Source organism: Ruditapes philippinarum, unplaced genomic scaffold, assembly GCF_026571515.1.
Source record: "Ruditapes philippinarum isolate M1 unplaced genomic scaffold, ASM2657151v2 ctg1379_1_1_1_1, whole genome shotgun sequence".
Classification (NCBI taxonomy): domain Eukaryota; kingdom Metazoa; phylum Mollusca; class Bivalvia; order Venerida; family Veneridae; genus Ruditapes; species Ruditapes philippinarum.
The window spans coordinates 25908-46443 of NW_026864462.1; the positions used below are offsets into that span (position 1 = coordinate 25908).

At 31.9% G+C, this 20536-nt stretch overlaps 1 protein-coding gene across 1 annotated transcript in view; it reads right to left on the minus strand.

The window, feature by feature from the left end:
- LOC132725687 (cAMP-dependent protein kinase type II regulatory subunit-like) overlaps positions 1 to 20536 on the minus strand; it is a gene marked incomplete at its 3' end in the record, with an annotated part of 53186 nt that overhangs the window by 19646 nt on the left and 13004 nt on the right. Inside the window, 5 exon segments of the mRNA XM_060710862.1 lie at positions 989 to 1053; positions 7299 to 7340; positions 11406 to 11489; positions 11922 to 11974; positions 12835 to 12870. Of these exon segments, the coding sequence (XP_060566845.1) occupies positions 989 to 1053; positions 7299 to 7340; positions 11406 to 11489; positions 11922 to 11974; positions 12835 to 12870 (280 nt within the window).

Consider the following 20536-nt stretch of genomic DNA (forward strand, 5'->3'; position numbering starts at 1 on the left):
ATTTATACAGAATTAATGGTTACAATATAGTTTTCTGTAAGACATATAATTCGACCAAGTAGGGGGGTTTGGTACAGTTTTCAGAGAATTGTTTTTGATGTTCCTTAATCAAATTTTCTCAATCAATCAGAGTTAATAAGGTGCTGAGTAAAACATTTAACATTGGACAGTACAACTACATTAACTCTCACAGAATATTATAATGAGGCTTCCATGGTTTGCACTTATTTCTAGAAAAGTACCTCATGCATATTTCTCTCTTCATCTAGACCATTGCTCTCTCTTTTGTAATCTAATATGATTAATTCACATTGTTTTCTTTTTTGTATTTCTTCTGACATTAAATGGATATGAAATCATTTCTGGTTTCTTAGGTAACATCAGCAAACAGAGCAAAAAAGTGAATATGCATTTGTTATATAAAGACATTCACAGTAACAGAATCATATCAGGTTCATTCTCTGATAATCCTCCTATAGTAAAAACAATAAAGTATAGGTTATCTAATTCAACAAAATTTATAGCCCTGATGGCTCAACTCCCTACATAGACTTCAAAATTGTTAAAAGACTTAATTAGCAAAGCTGAAATGTCTGAAAGTGAGTCCATATGACTATGGCCATTTAATATCCAATGTGACAGTTGTTTGTGCCAATACAACAACGACAAAATTCATGACATATCAGCCTATCCCATATATGACTGATATATCACTTACCGGTATATATATATATAAAAAAAAACAATAAAAAAGATACCTACGTCATTTGTTATCAATTTTTTCTGAAGCATATTAAATGTCAAAAGCTAATGAAAACCATTTGTTTTTATTGAACAGATTATAATTATGATATATTATATACAAATCATCAACAATTGTAATCACATTTTTCATCAATCTAAGTTACTTGTTTTCCATCTAGTTAATGTAAAAAGAAGATATTTATTACAATATTTTATTTTAGTAATGATACCTAAGCATACATACCTGTCAATAACATAAAAATTGTCACCATCATCACCTTGATCTATAACATGTTCTCCTGGTGTCACCTGTAAACAAAAACAAACAGTTCATTTTCACGCTAAAAAACAAGTAAACAAAATATACTAACAAACTTTGCAGAGTTGATAGGACCAAAATGCTAGGACTGACCCTTCTTTGCAATATGTTTTTCTCTTATATTGATTTAGTATAGGTACCTATGTCAGAAATAGATCTTTGGAAAGGTCAAAGGTCCCTTTGGGTTTAGAGGTTAAGTCAATGTGATCTCTTCCCATTATTCCTTCAGTTATTTCAATAACAATTACCCTGTCTTCTTTCCAGTAAACATCTTAGTTTTTTGTAAAAAGCACAGAATAATGACCTGTCACTAAATAATCAAGGACTTTTATTGGATTGTTTGAATAAAGGCCAAGAAAGTGAAGATTTTGTTGTCTCTCCATCATTATTTGAGCCGCGCCATGACAAAACCAACATAGAGTGTTTGCGACTTGCATGGATCCAGACCAGCCTGCGCATCCACGCAGTCTGATCAGGATCCATGCTGTTTGCTATCAGTATCTCTACTTGTAACAGGGTCTGTAAGCGAACAGCATGGATCCTGATCAGACTGCGCGGATGCGCAGGCTGGTCTGTATCCATGCTGGTCGCAAACGCACTATGTTGGTTTTGTCATGATGCGGCTCATTTATTAGTTTTGTCTGGGTAAATAATAAAACTATTGCTTTTTTAGTAGAATAAACTTTCATTTTCTATCAACGATCATTACAAACAAGATTAAATATGGAAAATATATTCAATTAATCCCAAAATTTCCTAGAGAAATGTTTATCAAAATGCAGTTGAATACTGTATATTTCCCAAGGAGATTTGCAGGATCAATATTTTTTGCCTGTCTTGAAAAAGAGGGTAGATCAGAAAGTTAAGCAAAAAGATTTTGTAACATTATTTTAAGAGAGAGAAACCATGAACATTGTAATGCATGACCTTTCCGGTTTTTCGTAGCGGAACATTTAGCCACACCTTTTCCATTCATTGCTAGGTCAACTGCTTACAAACAGTATCACAAACATAAGCACGTGTTCTTTTGTGCAAACCAGGTCAACCAGTGACTATGTATTATCTCAGTGTAGCGATTGGATAACAAGTTAGCCTATTTACATAAAACTGTAAACACCGGAAAGGTCCATTGTAATTTGAAGCTCACTTTACATTTTTTATTAGAAAAGCAGTTCTTACATAAGTGATGCGCCTCAGTGAAATTCTTAGAGAGAATTCTGTATTTCTGTTTTATAATTCTAAATAGCAAGAATAAAAAGCATGAAAAAAATAAAACCTTCACGTTAAGCAAGACCTCATGAACAAAAAACCATGTGTTCTAACTGACAAGATAGAAAAATCCGTAAATGTTACTAAATGTTACTAAAAAAGCGGTGCTAGAAAATCTTATTTCACATGGGTTTATGTGCCATACTTCTTTATGTATTCCTACGCGACATTCACTCCTCTTTGAACGACAATCAAACTTAATTAGGGCCAAAAGTATTGAAACATAAGCTAGTCTATTAGATTGTCCACAGGATCGAAAGAAATTAATAATAACTTTCACGCTTTGATAAGTCCAACGCTATGTAGTTCAGACTTTCTCCTTATAGACCTAACAAAAATAGCACACTTTAAAATTTGCTGAATTCCTCAATAACACTTATATTATGACATTTTGCATGGTAAACTTTCATGTTTTTGTAATGATAACGATACTTCTTGATAACAAACCGCTTTTGAATTGATTTTGATTGAATATTTGGTCGAATTAACTGGAGTAGTTCATTGAAATAAAATCTTTGCAAACAGGGAAAGAAATGTTGACTAGTGAAGTATGGACTGATTTTTTCATAAACAGTTATACTAATGTTTTGATATTTTCCACGTTTTTTTAATAACCCTACTTCTCGATGATGAATTAACTTATTTTCATTTTGTCAAATTAACTGTATCAGTATGTCAAACTAACTGTATCAGTAGAAAATCTTGGCATATGTAAAATGCTTTTTATCAACTATGGAAGTCAAACACTAAGTTCTGCCTTGTTTCTCCAACAAGGTTATAATGCACATTAGAAATTTTTGAAGAGACGATCTTACTTAGTTTCTTATGTGCCAAGTTGAGTGAGAAAAATAATCAATAATTGGGTTGGATAGAGAACCCTCTGGCAATAAGTTTCATCGGGCAATCAGTTCCATCGTGTTTGGATTTCCTCAGGCAATCAGTTCCATCGTGTTGGGATTTCCTCAGGCAATCAGTTCCATCATGTTGGGATTTCCTCGGGCAATCAGTTCCATCAAGGTTGGGATTTCCTTGGGCAATCAGTTCCATCATGTTGGGATTTCCTCGGGCAATCAGTTCCATCATGTTGGGATTTCCTCGGGCAATCAGTTCCATCATGTTGGAATTTCCTTGGGCAATCAGTTCAATCATGTTGGGATTTCCTTGGGCAATCAGTTCCATCATGTTGGGATTTCCTTGGGCAATCACTTCCATCATGTTGGGATTTCCTTGGGCAATCACTTCCATCATGTTGGGATTTCCTTGGGCAATCACTTCCATCGTGTTGGGATTTCCTTTGGCAATCAGTTCCATCATGATGGGATTTCCTTGGGCAACCAGTTCCATCATGTTGGAATTTCCTTGGGCAATCACTTCCATCATGTTGGGATTTCCTTGGGCAATCACTTCCATCATGTTGGGATTTCCTTGGGCAATCAGTTCCATCATGTTGGGATTTCCTCGGGCAATCAGTTCCATCATGTTGGGATTTCCTTGGGCAATCACTTCCATCATGTTAGGATTTCCTTGGGCAATCACCTCCATCATGTTGGGATTTCCTTGGGCAATGACTTCCATCGTGTTGGGATTTCCTTTGGCAATCACTTCCATCATGATGGGATTTCCTTGGGCAACCAGTTCCATCATGTTGGAATTTCCTTGGCAATCACTTCCATCATGTTGGGATTTCCTCGGGCAATCACTTCCATCATGTTGGGATTTCCTTGGGCAATCAGTTCCATCATGTTGGGATTTCCTTGGGCAATCACTTCCATTGTGTTGGGATTTCCTATGGCAATCACTTCCATCATGTTGGGATTTCCTCGGGCAATCACTTCCATCATGTTGGAATTTCCTTGGGCAATCAGTTCCATCATGTTGGGATTTCCTTGGGCAATCAGTTTCAATCATGTTGGGATTTCCTTGGGCAATCACTTCCATCATGTTGGGATTTCCTTGGGCAATCACTTCCATCATGTTGGGATTTCCTTGGGCAATCACTGCCATTGTGTTGGGATTTCCTAGGGCAATCACTTCCATCATGTTGGGATTTCCTTGGGCAATCACTTCCATCATGTTGGAATTTCCTTGGGCAATCACTTCCATCGTGTTGAGATTTCCTTTGGCAATCACTTCCATCATGATGGAACTTCCTTGGGCAACCAGTTCCATCATGTTGGAATTTCCTTGGGCAATCACTTCCATCATGTAGGGATATCCTTGGGCAATCACTTCCATCATGTTGGGATATCCTTGGGCAATCACTTCCATTATGTTGGGATTTCCTTATCTTTTATTTTACCCAGGGACAGTATCTATTAATCCTTAAATCAGACAATCAAACAATATATTAACATAGTCAGACTTCACAAATTAGACAAGAATTTAGTAAAGTAATAAATAAGGGGCCATGAAAAAACTCATCAAACATGACAAGAAATATATAATGCACTTCTTCAATTGCTATTAAAGAACCACCAGGGGTAAACAGGCTCCATGGACAACAGAACCAACCCTTCAAAGTGTCTGCATTCTTTGGAGACAATTTGATTTTAATATCAGTATCTTTCCTAAAATAAAATGTATTTGCATTATTTCTGACAATAAAGATAATTTACAATCATTATGACTGTATAAACTTGTTTGCTTTTGGGTTTAACATTATTTCAGGGAAATATTTCTGCTCTGTCATGCCAAATGTAAATTTAAGACAGAACTGTAAAGACATTTGTATAAAGTTTTCTGAATTTCTAAGAATATACTTAAAGTTATGGTGAGAATGAGTAGAAGAAACATACAAAAGAATCTCAGGTGCATTATTCTACATTATCTGTGGCATAAACAGGCACTTGAGTGGAACCACCAACCTTCCATATAAATCAGCTTAAATCTTCACCACATTAAAGAATTTGACCCAGCATGTGTGTAGAATACTTGTATACACTGTAACTTACAACCCTATACGGTTCAACAATATCTAACTTTAAAGTTTTCAACAATATTTTCTATTTCAATTATTTTCCTTATTATATTTTTGGTTAACTACCTTTTCCTTTTCATAACTGAATTAACAGATGTTGGTATGCTTTGTAATGATTTTAACAGCTTCAGAACAAAACTTACCTATGTCTTTATAGCTATAACAAAATATCATTATGTTTTGTCATTTTCAGAAACACATATGTTGCATATTTCTCTATGATCAGATGACAAAATGTGTGTCATACATCACATCTCATTAGACTTCATTGTTTCCTTCACCGATATTATACTTATTGACTTAACTGCCTAACACATTTCAATGTCCCTCACAAGACAACAGGAATTTGTACCTGCAGACTACATTATTTCCAAGGGAACTGATTTTTTTCCTGTATAACACCTGCCAATGTTATAAAACATAAGGACACATTTTCTCTTGAAGGTGTTTATACAATCAAGTATAATTTATATACATATGTCATAATTCAAATAAGTCTCTCACATTTTGTTTGTTTGTTTGTTTCATTTTACGCCTTTTCCCAACAGTATTTCATATAGGCGGGTAGTTTCCGAAGAGTTACACCAGTACTAGACTACCTTCCTCCGCACTTAACTACCAAAGCATCTCCAGGGGATCGAACCCACGCCAGAGAGGTGACTGGATTAAAAGTCATTGACTCTAACCCCTCAATCACGGAGACGGTCAAGTCTCTCACATAAAGACTTATTTTAGGTTTAACCAAAACCTTAACCCTATAAATAATGATAAACTTGGATGTTAGAAAAGGGATTTTTTAGAATTTCTAAAACTGTTACATAAAATAATAATACCCTGAAAATTAGGAATACATAATGGATGCATTCTTCTACATATATAAAACAACAAATTATAAAATTCATTACATCCCTTTAAAAGTAACATTCTTAACTGCCTTACAAATAAGTGTTCACTCTTCATTTTCTTATAAATTTGCAGCATTGCAATGACTGGGTCATATTAATTATTTGCACCACAAAACCTGCATAATGTGACATACAATAGATCAGATGTAAATTTAGGATAGGAGATAAAAATATACAATACAAACAATAAAAGGTATTTTAGTAATTTAAACTTGCATCTTATTTGCATCACATATCGGCAAGTCTGGATGGTTTAAATGCTTATTATATTACACTGTACATTTGCACTCAAGATTTTTTGCATGTAAAAGTATTTAGTATAAATTAGCCAATTTACCCTGCTGACTTTGTGCAATGGACACGACTTGTTTATAATAGTAGGACAGGGTGGCTGACTATTTGCAGTGCTTCATGTGACAAGAGCCTGGATAACATAGAATTTTTTAAGTTCAAAAAGGGCCATAATTCTGTCAAAATCAATGTTAGAGTTAAAGGCCTTGGATAGTGAGCTCCTATTATTCTCTTAAATATGTTTGAAGTTTCAACCCATTCCCTTCAGTAGTTTTGGAGATACCAACTCACATAAAAAACTTAACAGGAGTGTGATGCCAACACCAGAGTGAGTCTATTCTTTGAATACTCAAGCTCAAAATTGTCCAATACTCTTAGTATGATACATATTTTACTTAATCTAATGATCGCTAGCCACATGGGTTCAAACCCTGTCAGGGACAAGTTGTTGTTTTCATGAGCAAGAAACTTTACACTCATTGCTCAGTACTGGTTGATTCCAGGAACCGATTTGAAAGTGTATCTATAAGCTTATAGCTTAAAATATTTCACTTAAAAAAATGGCTTTTAATGCTCAAATGTGGCAACCAATATCATAGAATCTATTCAGTCTGGCTAACCTAGCTCTCTATATTAGTGGTAAAGACAGGACATTCTTTCAGCTTAGCATTTTAGTGCGGAAGCATACCTTTTTTTATTCACCATACATCTCACTGTAATCCTAGTTTTTGGCAGGTTGTTTAACAAAAACAACAAATGTCTACATAAAAACTACTTGAAGATTTAACTTTACCTTCTTTTCAAACATGGCATCTAATACACAGTTCATTTGTTCCTGAAAAGAAAGAATAAAACAGTTTATAAACATATTGCCAAAAAAATGTGGTTTTCAAAAAGTTGGCTTTCAATGTCAAGATTAACAGAATTAGCAGTTAAATCACTGCATTAAAGTGACAATAAAACAGTTATTTTATTTTCTATCAACAAACAAAAATTTATTGAACATCTATTTTCTGATAATTTTGATAAACTTATTAAGTTCATGGGGTTTAATACACAGGCTTAATTTTGATAAAAATCAGATTATCATTTCAGATATTTATTTTTTTCCTTCTCAATAGATTGAACTGTATATTCATATAAATATTTTGCTGCAATACAAAATACCTTTGATGGTATATATATATATGTATACATGTTTGTCACTTTATCTATTCAGTATTGGAGATGGCCACTTGACATATAAATGCATAAATTGCTAGACAAGAGAAAATTGACCAAATAAAATCAAAACATATAGATATGAATGCTTCATAATTAAAGAAAACACACACATGATAAAATGTCATCTATTATGTTTGTTTTCTTCACAAATGCAAACACTTTGTATCTCATAGCCAATGTCAAGCATTACAGTTGGGTTAAAGACCATGAATAATTCAGGCACATATGGCCAGTTGAAAACATATTAAATCCAGTTCAAACAATGTCCAAGAACAGTAACAAATAATATTTGAGCCCTTAGGGAACATAAACAAAAAAAAAAGATCTCTAAAATAATGGTTAAATCAGTTAAAACTATCTGAATACTTAAACCACAGAAAGAGTGTTTTACAAGTAACATAATGTTGTGAAAAATAGTATACTATGACCATAAAGAGGCAGGTCAGACTAACATTATACATGCAGCTATTCAAAGGTAATATATTGATATCAAATATTGTATTTAAGACTGCTTTGTATTTTTGAAGGTTTTCATTAGTTTCCTTAAATTGATACTGATTTACGCATTTGTTTTTTAAACCTAGTATAGTTCTATAGATAAGATTTGACGTAAAATGAACACATGTATGATGATCGTGAAAATATGATAGGGACAAATGTTTTGCCACCATTCAAAAGTCAATGTTATTATGATTTGTTGTATGATAAGTATGTCATATTGTCATAATATTTATATGTATTATACAGCAATTATTTATTGTACATACATTACTTGTACCACTATATAACCTGACACATTGATCATACATAGATCATACACTAATTCACTATAGACACCTGCACTCACCCTTCACCTTAATTATAGTTTATCTATATAATAAGTATAAGCTGGTACAGTATTGTACGTAAATACCAGACATAGGAATGTAAAACAAAAAGCTTTTTGTGCCCCTCATATACCTCAAAATACCAGTTATTACACTGTGAACTCTATAGTAGGAAGTAGGTAAAATTCTGACATCAAAACACAGAAGAAGTTCAAGGAAATAGTATATTTTAAACAATCATAAACATTCTAATTACTGGTTGGTAGCTAGTAACAGAAATATTTGATTCTTGTATTAAATTTAAAGTCTATGACATGAAAATAAAACATTTCTAAGAGCATTTTTTTTATAGAAATATTGTTTTGTAGTAAACAGGAAAATGGTGAGCTAGGATCTCAGTCCTTGTTTTTCGATGACTTGTTATTGAAATGCACAATATAAAAGTGTTAAAATCTATTGAGAGAGAAAATGGAAACTCTTATGTTTAACTTTTAACAAATTTCAAATATACTGATATGTCTTGCGTAGTGTAAGAGAAATAAACATGTACATATATCTTTTTTGTTCAAAAGACTCTTTAGTTCTTGTTGTTTTCATCTCACATTCATAAAGCAACAATTCAAATATCATTAATATAAAAACAGTAACAGTGACCTTTTCAAACATATACCATTTATAATCAATTTATAACAATCATGCACAAAAATGATACTGGCATAATTAAAATGTCTTCAAAATAGTTCACATAATCACTCAACTTTATTTTCATTTACTTTTCATAAGTTGTTTACCTTTAAAAAATGTATTAATCTGATTGGGGACTGATCGTTCAAGTTTATTTGGGTGATCAATCGATTACTTACTTAGTGTTTTTTTCACTGTGTGAGGAGATTATGATATAGTTTAACATAATGTATTGAAATGATCACAGCACTTGCCTTACATACAGAATGTTAATCTGGTTTAAAAGTTTCATTACATATAAGTCAAAGTCAATCTTATTACAATATTACATGTAATAAAAACCTTAAAAAAAGTAGTTCCGCCAATATAATTATATAAGCCTTTCATCAAAATTATACAATTTTTTCAAACATTTAAGGGCACAGACTATTTCCACATTTTGCTATTGCTAATTCCTAAGAGATAGAACAAGCTTCCTACATAACTCTTCCTATAACATACAGGCTCATGTACAAAAGAAAAATTCAAAATGACAGTAGAACAAGTAATTGTCAGGCCATAGTCACTTGACATTTGCTAAAAAAAAAGGCTAACTTCTTTCTTTTATTTCATGTCATGAACAAAGTAAGAAACATGTACAATCTTTTTTTTCACATACTGGGGCAGCAGCCCTTCCTCTGAGAAGGAAAAAAAGCCCTGATGTAATAAGCATTGAATTTTTTTGTTCTCTCCCTGCCCACATAACTGCATTATCATATCATAGATAGGGGCAGCTAAATTTTTTTCCAGAATCTACCTTATAAATATCACACAAACAAGTAAAGAGATGTTTCAGGTAAAATGGACAAGCAAGTCAAATCATATTTTGCAAGCCATGATAGACTTATGAATATTAAGTAAACAAATAAATATAATAGGTGTATAGACTTGTTCCATTATTTATAACACTAATAAAATCATTAAAATCCTATCAGGCCACTTGAATAGATAGACAACAATTAATACAGATTTCTGACTTGTAGTTTTATGATTTAATGATTATTGGATTTTAAGATAGTTTTCTTCACATTTTAATAAATTCTAGATATGAAAACCATAGTCTATATAGAAGTTATCATTTTTAATCCTTTGCATTAAAAACCTTTCAAGCATTTGATTAATTTCACACAAAATGTGAAAGAGCAAGAAAACTTAATTTTTTACTTTTATTTTTACACCATATGAATACCGGATGACTTTAGTTTATCAAAAGTGGCCTTTCCCATTATAATGTCACCGAGAAAGATTCATTCAACTTGGCTTATTTATCACACTTAATTCTATACATTGACTTTCTCTTTACCTTTTGAAGTTTAATTTTTCATTTAGTATTGATATCAATTTAGCTAAAAGCCTTATATTTTAATCTAATTTAAATGCCTTACTAGCCAAAAAAACACGAGACAAAAACTTCCCAAGATGGGTTAATACTTGGATACCAGTAAAAGGGTTTTAATGTTTTGACTGGAAGAAAACTTTTTTAATTTAAAATCTCAGATTGTGAGAAAGAACTTTTGTCTTAAAATTTATAGAACACAAATGGAACAGAGGCTACAGATATAATCTTTATAATGCAATGCTTAAGCTCACTATTTAAGTTTTTCTACATATACTTAATTCAGACAGTCTAACAGAAACCCTTCTACTTAAAAATCAAAAAGTCACATTTAATGTTTTATTTAATATATTCTACAAGAACTTGAAAATCCAGTATTTCTATGAGCAGTCAATACAGAGCCTCCTATATAAACTTATAGATGAATACAAGACTATTACTCTTCATTTCTCAACATGACAGTTTCTTACAAATTTAATGCATGCAAATTTATGCATTTTCTTCTTTCAACTTACAAATTAGCTAGATACAAAAGTAAAACTATTCTTCATAAACATAGTCCAAGTTTATTGATCTGTTCCTTCAAAATAAGCTTACAAATATCTTATTTAAGGTGAACTCAATTAATTTTCAGGCTTTGTCAAATCACATTTAATCCATCGTGAATTATTAAACGGACAAAATTTTGAAAATAGTTTTTGGTTAATACTTTATAGCTTACAATAATAACATTAACATTTAAGCACTGACTTATCACTCACTGTGATTTCTCTACAAGAATTTTACTTACTGGTTCTAATGATCTAAAAAGGAAGATGGGTTTTACAGCTGCACTCAGTCGATTTCTCTGCTCATCTGACTTTGGATGAACAATCTATAAAATAAAAAAACAATTTCTCAAGTTGTTATAACAAGCTCCCTGCATTATGTGATAATAGGAGCATTTGGCTGGACTTGAGACGACAACAGCATTGTTTATATCATATGACACTTTGATTTCCTGTTTGGAAGTAGACCTTTGGGTATAGAAGCATCAATCTTCGGCTAACTTGATGGAAAGCTTCCCCACATGATCATCAATGGTTGTTTTTTTTATGTCACTAATGACGTATGTAGCAGGCACACTACACTTTGACAATAGTTACTTTACATTTTACAAGCTTCCAACTCGGGGCAGTTAGCAAAAAAACTTGCTTCCTTGCAAATAAATGATGAAAAATCATAATGTTTTGCATACCATCTGATAATGTCATGTATTTTAAAGATCATATAATTATGGTATACAATGTAGATGGAAGAAAGTTACCTTTTGGTTCCCCTCCTCTTCGTCTGCCTCCGGGTCATACCTTTCTGCCGATACTGAAATAGAAGTCAAACACCATTACCTAAAAATCTTGTTTAACTCTGAAAAAACTATTAAAAATATCATAAAATGTTCTATATGTTGGTGCCTTTTTCAAAATACAAGTAAGGCCAGATCACAACAGGAAAATGGAACAAAAGGCCCAAACACGGCTTAAGTTATCTCTTAAATTACATGTAGTTTCTTTTATTTTAGCTGTGAGCATCAGATTTGTAATCCAGGGGTCACTGGTTTGATCCTAAAGTGAAGCAAATTGCTCTGTGACATAGGTGTCTGACATTGAGTCTAACTGAGTCTAATGGGCGTATGACCCTCATCTTACAAATGATTCAGAAATCATGTGGGGATCAGTAGTTATTTGCCAATAAATTGGTAACTACTGGTCAGTTATCTAGGAAAGTCAGTTAGGTGGACTGACTGCCAAGATATGACCCAAAATGTATTGAAGCTGGCATAGAAAACCAAGATAAACAAACAAAAGAAGCTTGCCAACAGGATAAAGCAGACTATAGTAGTCTTTACATTCTTGCAATCTGACTTTTATATTGTTTGATGCTCATATTTATCATTGTGATGGTATATTTAAATACCTCAAACATAAAACTAAATTCAAAAGCCAAATTATTCAGTTTTGGTGGGCTAAACATATAGCATGAATGCTAGAGAGATAGAGAATATATGCACAGCTCTGCCAGACTCTAGTTCAAAGGTGTATGACTAGGCTTTCCAGACATTTAGTGATTTTAGAGGCTGGACCATTTAAATTCCAAAAATCAAAATTAACACTCTTCTTGTGATAAGTATAGTTATTTAATGTGAAAAAGGACTGGTGCTTAAAACAAAAAAGGAAATATACCTGATTTTCTTCTTGCAAATCTGGTTGGTGGGGGTTCTGAAAATAGAGAAAAAACCAATTATGCTCAAATGTCTTTAACAACACTTCCAGGAAATAAACTGTTAGGTTTTTTTATAAACCAATCTATGTTAATGACTAAATCATACTTCCCGAAATACCACTCACACAAAAAACTGCTCTTTTCACACATTTTTCTCTGAAATTGTTTGCCAAATAGACATGTATGCTAATTGCTGCAGTTGTTGAAAATAAAGAAAATCTGCATACTGACAGCATTTGTTTCTTGTGTTCATAACCAGTCCAACGTAATTAAAGTAGTGTTGTAATTTAACATCAGTTATCATCACACACAATTGCACACACACAATTGCAGGACGGCCCATGTATCAAGTTGGTCTACTAACACTGTATCTAAAATTGCATCAATCAAACATAGTACAGTATCATATATATATATATATACACACATTATCATATGTAATACAACCTTACTCTAACAATGTAATACATAATGCATAATCTGAGGCTGGATCAAGGAAAATTTGTCTTTGAATTATAAAATAAATGTTAAAGATACATGATATCGCTGAAAAAGAGTATCGCAAAGTACATGTGAATTTGTTATATTACAGTAACGTGGCATCTTGGGAGACAAACTTTCGCGAACGGGCACCCGGCGATCACTGAATTTAGTTGCTACGGCCTCACATGAAAGGGACTAACTTTTGATGAGACCGTGCTTAGTTACGGACCTTATAATTATTAAATTATTTTTTACAATCCGCATTAAAGGTTATGTTACAATACAATACTTGTTAAATTTATATAACTATTAACACTTGACTAGTTCGGAACCACAGACACTCTGTATATTTCCAAAGGCCATTTTTTCAATTTGTTAAGAAAAAGATTTGAAAATCAACACATTTATAACTTTTATATCATCCAAACTTTAATTCTATAACTGACTTGCTTAATTTATCAAAATGCAATTGATATTTTCTTTTTCAGCGTGCAAACTAGTATCAATAACATACTAAATTAATTCTTTACACATTTCTATAGCACCTGTGTTTATATGTCTTTTTGTGTAAGTATATTATAATAAATATTCTGCACGTTATATTTGGTTGAAGCTAGAAATGTTCGCGGATTTGTTATAAGTGACATATTCGCGGCTATAAAGATTCGCGGAATCATGCCTACCGCGAAAAGCGCTAACTTAAAACGCGCAAAATCTTTTCTAGGAATAAAGTAACTTAGATACAATGCAATATGTGAAAAAAGAGGTATCAGCAAACTACATGTGATATTTGATTATTTATAGTAAAGTGTGACTGGTGGAGGAAGACCACATGCATTATTTCAGGCATGAACGGGCACCCGAGCAGACTCACTGATATTTTGTTAGCTAGCTGGATAGCTTCCTCACATGAAAGGGACTCAAACCCATAGCAGTGAGGAGCAAGTGGCTTAAAGTTAACGACCTTATAATCTTTAAAATATTTCAAGATAAATAAATAATACCCAGCAAAAAATTAAAGATGTTATGTAAAAGAAAATAAACTGCTGATTACAATAATTAAATAAATCAAATACTTTAACAAACTGACTGCTAGTTACAGAGTATACCAACACACATGTAAATTCAAACAAAGGCTTTTTGCCATTTTCTTTCAATTTGTTTAAGAAAAATGCATTTTGAAAATCATTAAAATCACATTCTGAACATAACCAGTAATAGAGAATTAATGAAAATCATCCAAAAACAATTTATCTGGCTATTAGGATTGCTTGTTACTTTATGCCATTAATTTATAATTGGCAGAAATGCAATTATTTTTATGGCATAAAAATCCATCAGGAAATGGTGTAACATTATCAATAAATGTATTTTGTCCCAACAACAAAAAAAAGCAAACAAAGTTTCCTGCTGCAGGCAAATGTTGCTTAATTCTACAATTTCTGAAAGCATCTTTCTTCACAAATCAATTTGCATGTCACTATCAGGAAAAGGAAAAATTAACACAAGGAGAAAAGAGTAACATTCTTTTTCCTCAAATAAAACTCTGGTTATTTTTTTTCTTACACTAAGAAAATATAACTTTTAACATGGAAATCATTAATAGATCTTTGAAAGATTCTATGATTAAATTAATGAAGTCAAATTCCAGATAAGGATTGTTTTTGCAGATTTTTTTCATAAAACTATTTATTTCAATGAGCTGGCATATATTGTCTGAATATTACAGTCAATAAGTTGTGTTACCTTCACTTTTAACTGAATTACAGTTTTTGTAATTCTTATGTTTGTAGTGCCTAGACATCCCTCAAAATTAGAATCTAAAGACTAGATTGGTTCAAGGACATGTACATGTAGCATTTAATGTTAACATTCTATAAATTTTAATTATTTACAGTTTAAAATTGTTTTTTATTTATATGTTCAGAATTTAGCACTTAATTGGTTCACATTTTTATGGTTATCATAAAAATCTTCTACATCTTACAATAAGCCACTGGACTTTTATGCAAGAAATTATATTTTTAAAACAATAGAAAATGATGTTAAAACAAGTAAATGTCACTCAAGTTCAAATAATCTAGCCTACACAACTATAGCATTTAACAGTTTATCAACACTATGATACTATCACAAGTAAATATTCTTTGCTTGTAATACTGCAAATTTGTAGATGAGAGATCACATGGAGATTGTATTCCAGGAAGACAAGATGTATGCAGCTGATAAAGTTGACAATAACTCAACGACACAGACAATCATAAAGAATACGCCAATGATGTAACAGACAATAAAACATAAGACTGGAATCTTTCCAGACTGCATCATTTAAATGTCATCACATAAAGATCTCTTTGACTTGTTCAACTTCTGAGATACTTACAATCATTTTAATCCCTCTTTTGTGATCTTCAATTCAATAACAGGAGAGGGTAATAATTTATCTCTAGTTTAAAGTAGAGACAGCATAATCATATTAGATGCAGAAATATTATTATCAGAGAGGACATTTTCAAGTGATTTGAGCCTCCTTGCATGTGATATCAACTAGACCTTTTAGTGCCAATTATAGTACCCATAGTTAATCATTATTAGCCTTTTCATAGCAACAACTCACAGTCATTAAGTCAATCAGAACTTCCATATATATGATGAGTACAGCAGTCAATCTCACTAATAGCTCTTAAAGCTTTACAATGACACTATAGCCACTTGTATATGAAGCAGGTTGCCACCAACTATCATTTCCTCTGTTTGTTGAGTAAAATGTTGTCAATAATGTCATACACAGAGTAATGTAGATAATTCTTCAAATCTTGTGCAACAATTTAATTCTTGTACACAACACAGTCTTGGAAAAACAGTACACAATACTGATCACCATTTTAATTACATAATAAGTCATATGGTACTTTATTATGCAAGACATTTAATTTGCTTACAGTCAAATTTACATAAATTTAAATGTGTTACATGTGGAATATGCACATTATAATTTTGAGGGTAATCACAGCTATAATTACCAACAACTAAAAAGAATTTTATCTGAATTGTAAGACTTATCATGTGACAAAAGCTGTTAGTTGTCCTAAATGTTATTTTTTCTTTTACTTTTTTTCAACACAAGAAATATTTCCAGTTTTCAAAATTGCCATTTATAAAAGATATATTGTGTATGTATAACAAAAAATAACTTCAATGAGACCATTAATCTCTTGCTCCAAGGCCAATCTAAATAAGGCACTTGAGCCAAATTATTGACACCATTTCACATAAAGTGGTTTTCCCCATCACAAGTGTCAGGAAGTTGTTTCATCCTATACTATAGATTGACAAGTAGACATTTAGTAAATATCCAGATACTGTAAACCTCCCCCCCCCCACAATATAGTTACCCTTCAATTTCAAACTAAAATCTCATTTGTTCTTCAAGCTTGATCCCTTCGATTTTTGCTTAGTAAAGATAGGAAGAATAATTGGTATTACAGTGTGGTTGAATCAAACCATCAATTACCAGTCCCTACTTAACAATCATTGTGTTTACTAACCAATAATGCCCTGAAACTGATTGCTTTCTGCTGTAATCAGTAGCAGCAAGCTTAAAGTTAAAGTAGTGCACTTTTCTACTGGTGCAGCTGAATGATAATTTGAAAATTAACTGTTAGATATTCAATATTGTCTTCAATAACTAATGGGCAAGTTGTTAAATTTTTAAAGGCATTAAATGTCAAGTGAAAAAGCTAAGAATCAGATCATCATGTATTTATTCTTCTAAAATTTTTTTACAGAAAGCAGGTATACTCAAATATACCACATATCTTAAAGCATTCATACCCACATATACCACTCATACCCACATATACCACATATCTTTAGACATTCATACCCACATATATCATATATCTTTATATATAGACATTCATACCCACATATACCATATAGCTTTAGACCTTCATACCCACATATACCACATATCTTTAGACATTCATACCCACATATACCAAATATCTTTAGACCTTCATACCCACATATACCACATATCTTTGGACATTCATACCCACATATATCATATATCTTTATATATAGACATTCATACCCACATATATCATATAGCTTTAGACCTTCATACCCACATACACCAGATATTTTTAGACCTTCATACCCACATACACCAGATATTTTTAGACCTTCATACCCACATATACCACATATCTTTAGACCTTCATACCCACATATACCAGATATTTTTAGACCTTCATACCCACATATACCACATATCTTTAGACCTTCATACCCACATATACCAGATATTTTTAGACCTTCATACCCACATATACCAGATATCTTTAGACCTTCATACCCACATATACCACATATCTTTAGACCTTCATACCCACATATACCATATATCTTTAGACCTTCATACCCACATATACCATATATCTTTGGACATTCATACCCACATATATCATATATCTTTGGACATTCATACCCACATATATCATATATCTTTAGACCTTCATACCCACATATATCACATATCTTTGGACATTCATACCCACATATATCACATATCTTTAGACCTTCATACCCACATATACCACATATCTTTTTTAGACCTTCATACCCACATACACCAGATATTTTTAGACCTTCATACCCACATATACCACATATCTTCAGACATTTATACCCACACATACCAGATATCTTTAGACCTTAATACCCAGTTCTAAGTCTTAAGGCATTAAGCAACAAAATACTTGTCATTTGTCAACTGCGTCAACATAGATTTTTTATCTTCTTTTTTTATTCAAGCGGTGATCAAAATTGTGAATCATCTTTATTATGTAAAGTTCAGCAACAAAAATGTATGCAAATTTTTTTAGTTTTTACACCTTACTCCTCCCACACTCATCAAATCAATCATAATTAACATTTCAAAGTATGTTTCTCTATACCTAATCACATAACAATCGTTAACATCTAGTTATTTTTTTACATTGTATTTCACAACAAAATTAGATGGACAAGAAATATTATAATTTTTAAACTTTTACCATATCTGGTGGTGCAGTTTTATTGTTACAAATGTGATGTTCTTTATACATACTTTCATTTAATTGCATAATTAATCAAATTAATTCATGTGAAAAGTACAGATGGTAAGTAAATACCATTATTCATTTGGAGCAATCAAGTGTTAAAAATCTAACGCCTTTTAGACAACTGCTTTAAAATGATGTTTAATTTCACTCTGTAAATTACTTGTTTTATATGATTGTGCAAATACAATTGAGAAAAGTGTCTCTCTCTTTGGCCTGGTTATTTCTGGAATTAGCCAAAGACACTTTATGTAACTTAAGTTCATATCTAACGTTAATCATACAGAGGCTTTCACTATTACCAAGTTACCACATCAATAAATGATAAAACAGTAGATCACAGTTGGAATAGCATTTTTTTTCATTTGATAATCTCACTAACAGCAAATAAAGCACAAATAAATATCTCAAAACAGTTAAAATTTCTGTGTGAAATATGATTTTTGCTAAGTCAGACTTTCATTACAGATTAAATTGGAAACATGAAAAAAGGCAAAAGTTCTTAGATAACCTATAAAATTTAGCTGAAATTGTTTTATTCTTTGGTAATAATAAAGTTATGAATGCAGTATATTTCATACTGTGAGCTTCATTAATAGCAATTGTCACTTTCATTAGATACAAGAATCTTGTTTTCATGATAAAAACCAAAACCCAACAAGACAATCCCTAGACAGCATGCTTTACTTAATAGAATCACGACATTTTGATGTGATGTCACTATAACCTTGACCTTTTGACCAAAGTGGATAATTCAGATAGGGCTCATCAATAAACATACAATGTTTCAAGTTCCTATGTCAATGTGCTTTGACTCATGTTTTGCTATTACAGGTACCCGAGACCTTGACCTTTAAGCTTGAAAATGAGTGCTACTGGTAGAAATCATAAAAGTGCACCAAGATTCAATGAAATAGCATTGTTATGACTGAATTTCAATGACCTTAAAAAAATTTAAAATAAATACATGCAATTTTTATACATCAATAAAGAACAACATTTTAAAGGCATTTTTTTAAAAAGTTGTCAAAGATTATACAAGACTAAGTTTACCAAAAACCAGAAACTTGCACCTTTTCTTTATGTTATGGAGAATTCAACAAGTTTACCAAAAACCAGAAACTTGCACCTTTTCTTTATGTTATGGAGAATTCAACAAGTTTACCAAAAACCAGAAACTTGCACCTTTTATTTATGTTATGGAGAATTCAACAAGTTTACCAGAAACTTACACCTTTTCATTATGTTATGGAGAATTCAACAAGTTTACCAAAAACCAGAAACTTGCACCTTTTTTATGTTATGGAGAATTCAACAAGTGTACCAAAAACCAGAAACTTGCACCTTTTCTTTATGTTATGGAGAATTCAACAAGTTTACCAAAAACCAGAAAGTTGCACCTTTTTCTTATATTATGGAGAATTCAGAGGTTTACCAAAAACCTGAAACTGACACCTTTTCTTTCATTTTTGGATAATTCAACAAGTTTAACAAAAACCAGAAACTTGCACCTTTTTCTTTATGTTATGGAGAATTCAACAAGTTTACCAAAAACCAGAAACTTGCACCTTTTCTTCATGTTATGGAGAATCCAACAAGTTTACCAAAAACCTGAAACTGACACCTTTTCTTTCATTTTTGGATAATTCAACAAGTTTACCAAAAACCAGAAACTTGCACCTTTTTCTTTATGTTATGGAGAATTCAACAAGTTTACCATAAACCAGAAACTGACACCTTTTCTTTCATTTTTGGAGAATTCAACAACTTTACCAAAAACCAGAATATTTATGTTATGGAGAATTCAAACAAGTTTTACAAAACCAGAACTTTGTGTTAATTCAATAGGTGTACCATTTAGGTAACATGTTAAACACTGGATTATATGGGAACTCCGCTGACAACACAGATTATATTATCATGTAAATTTTACAATCTATAAAAATTGACTGACACCACATTTTAAAGATTGAGATTTTAATGAAATTACTAAATGCCTTGGAGTGTATGAACTTTGTAATACCATTATAGAAGTATAATACAGTATTATGTCTGCCCTGATAAGAAATTAACA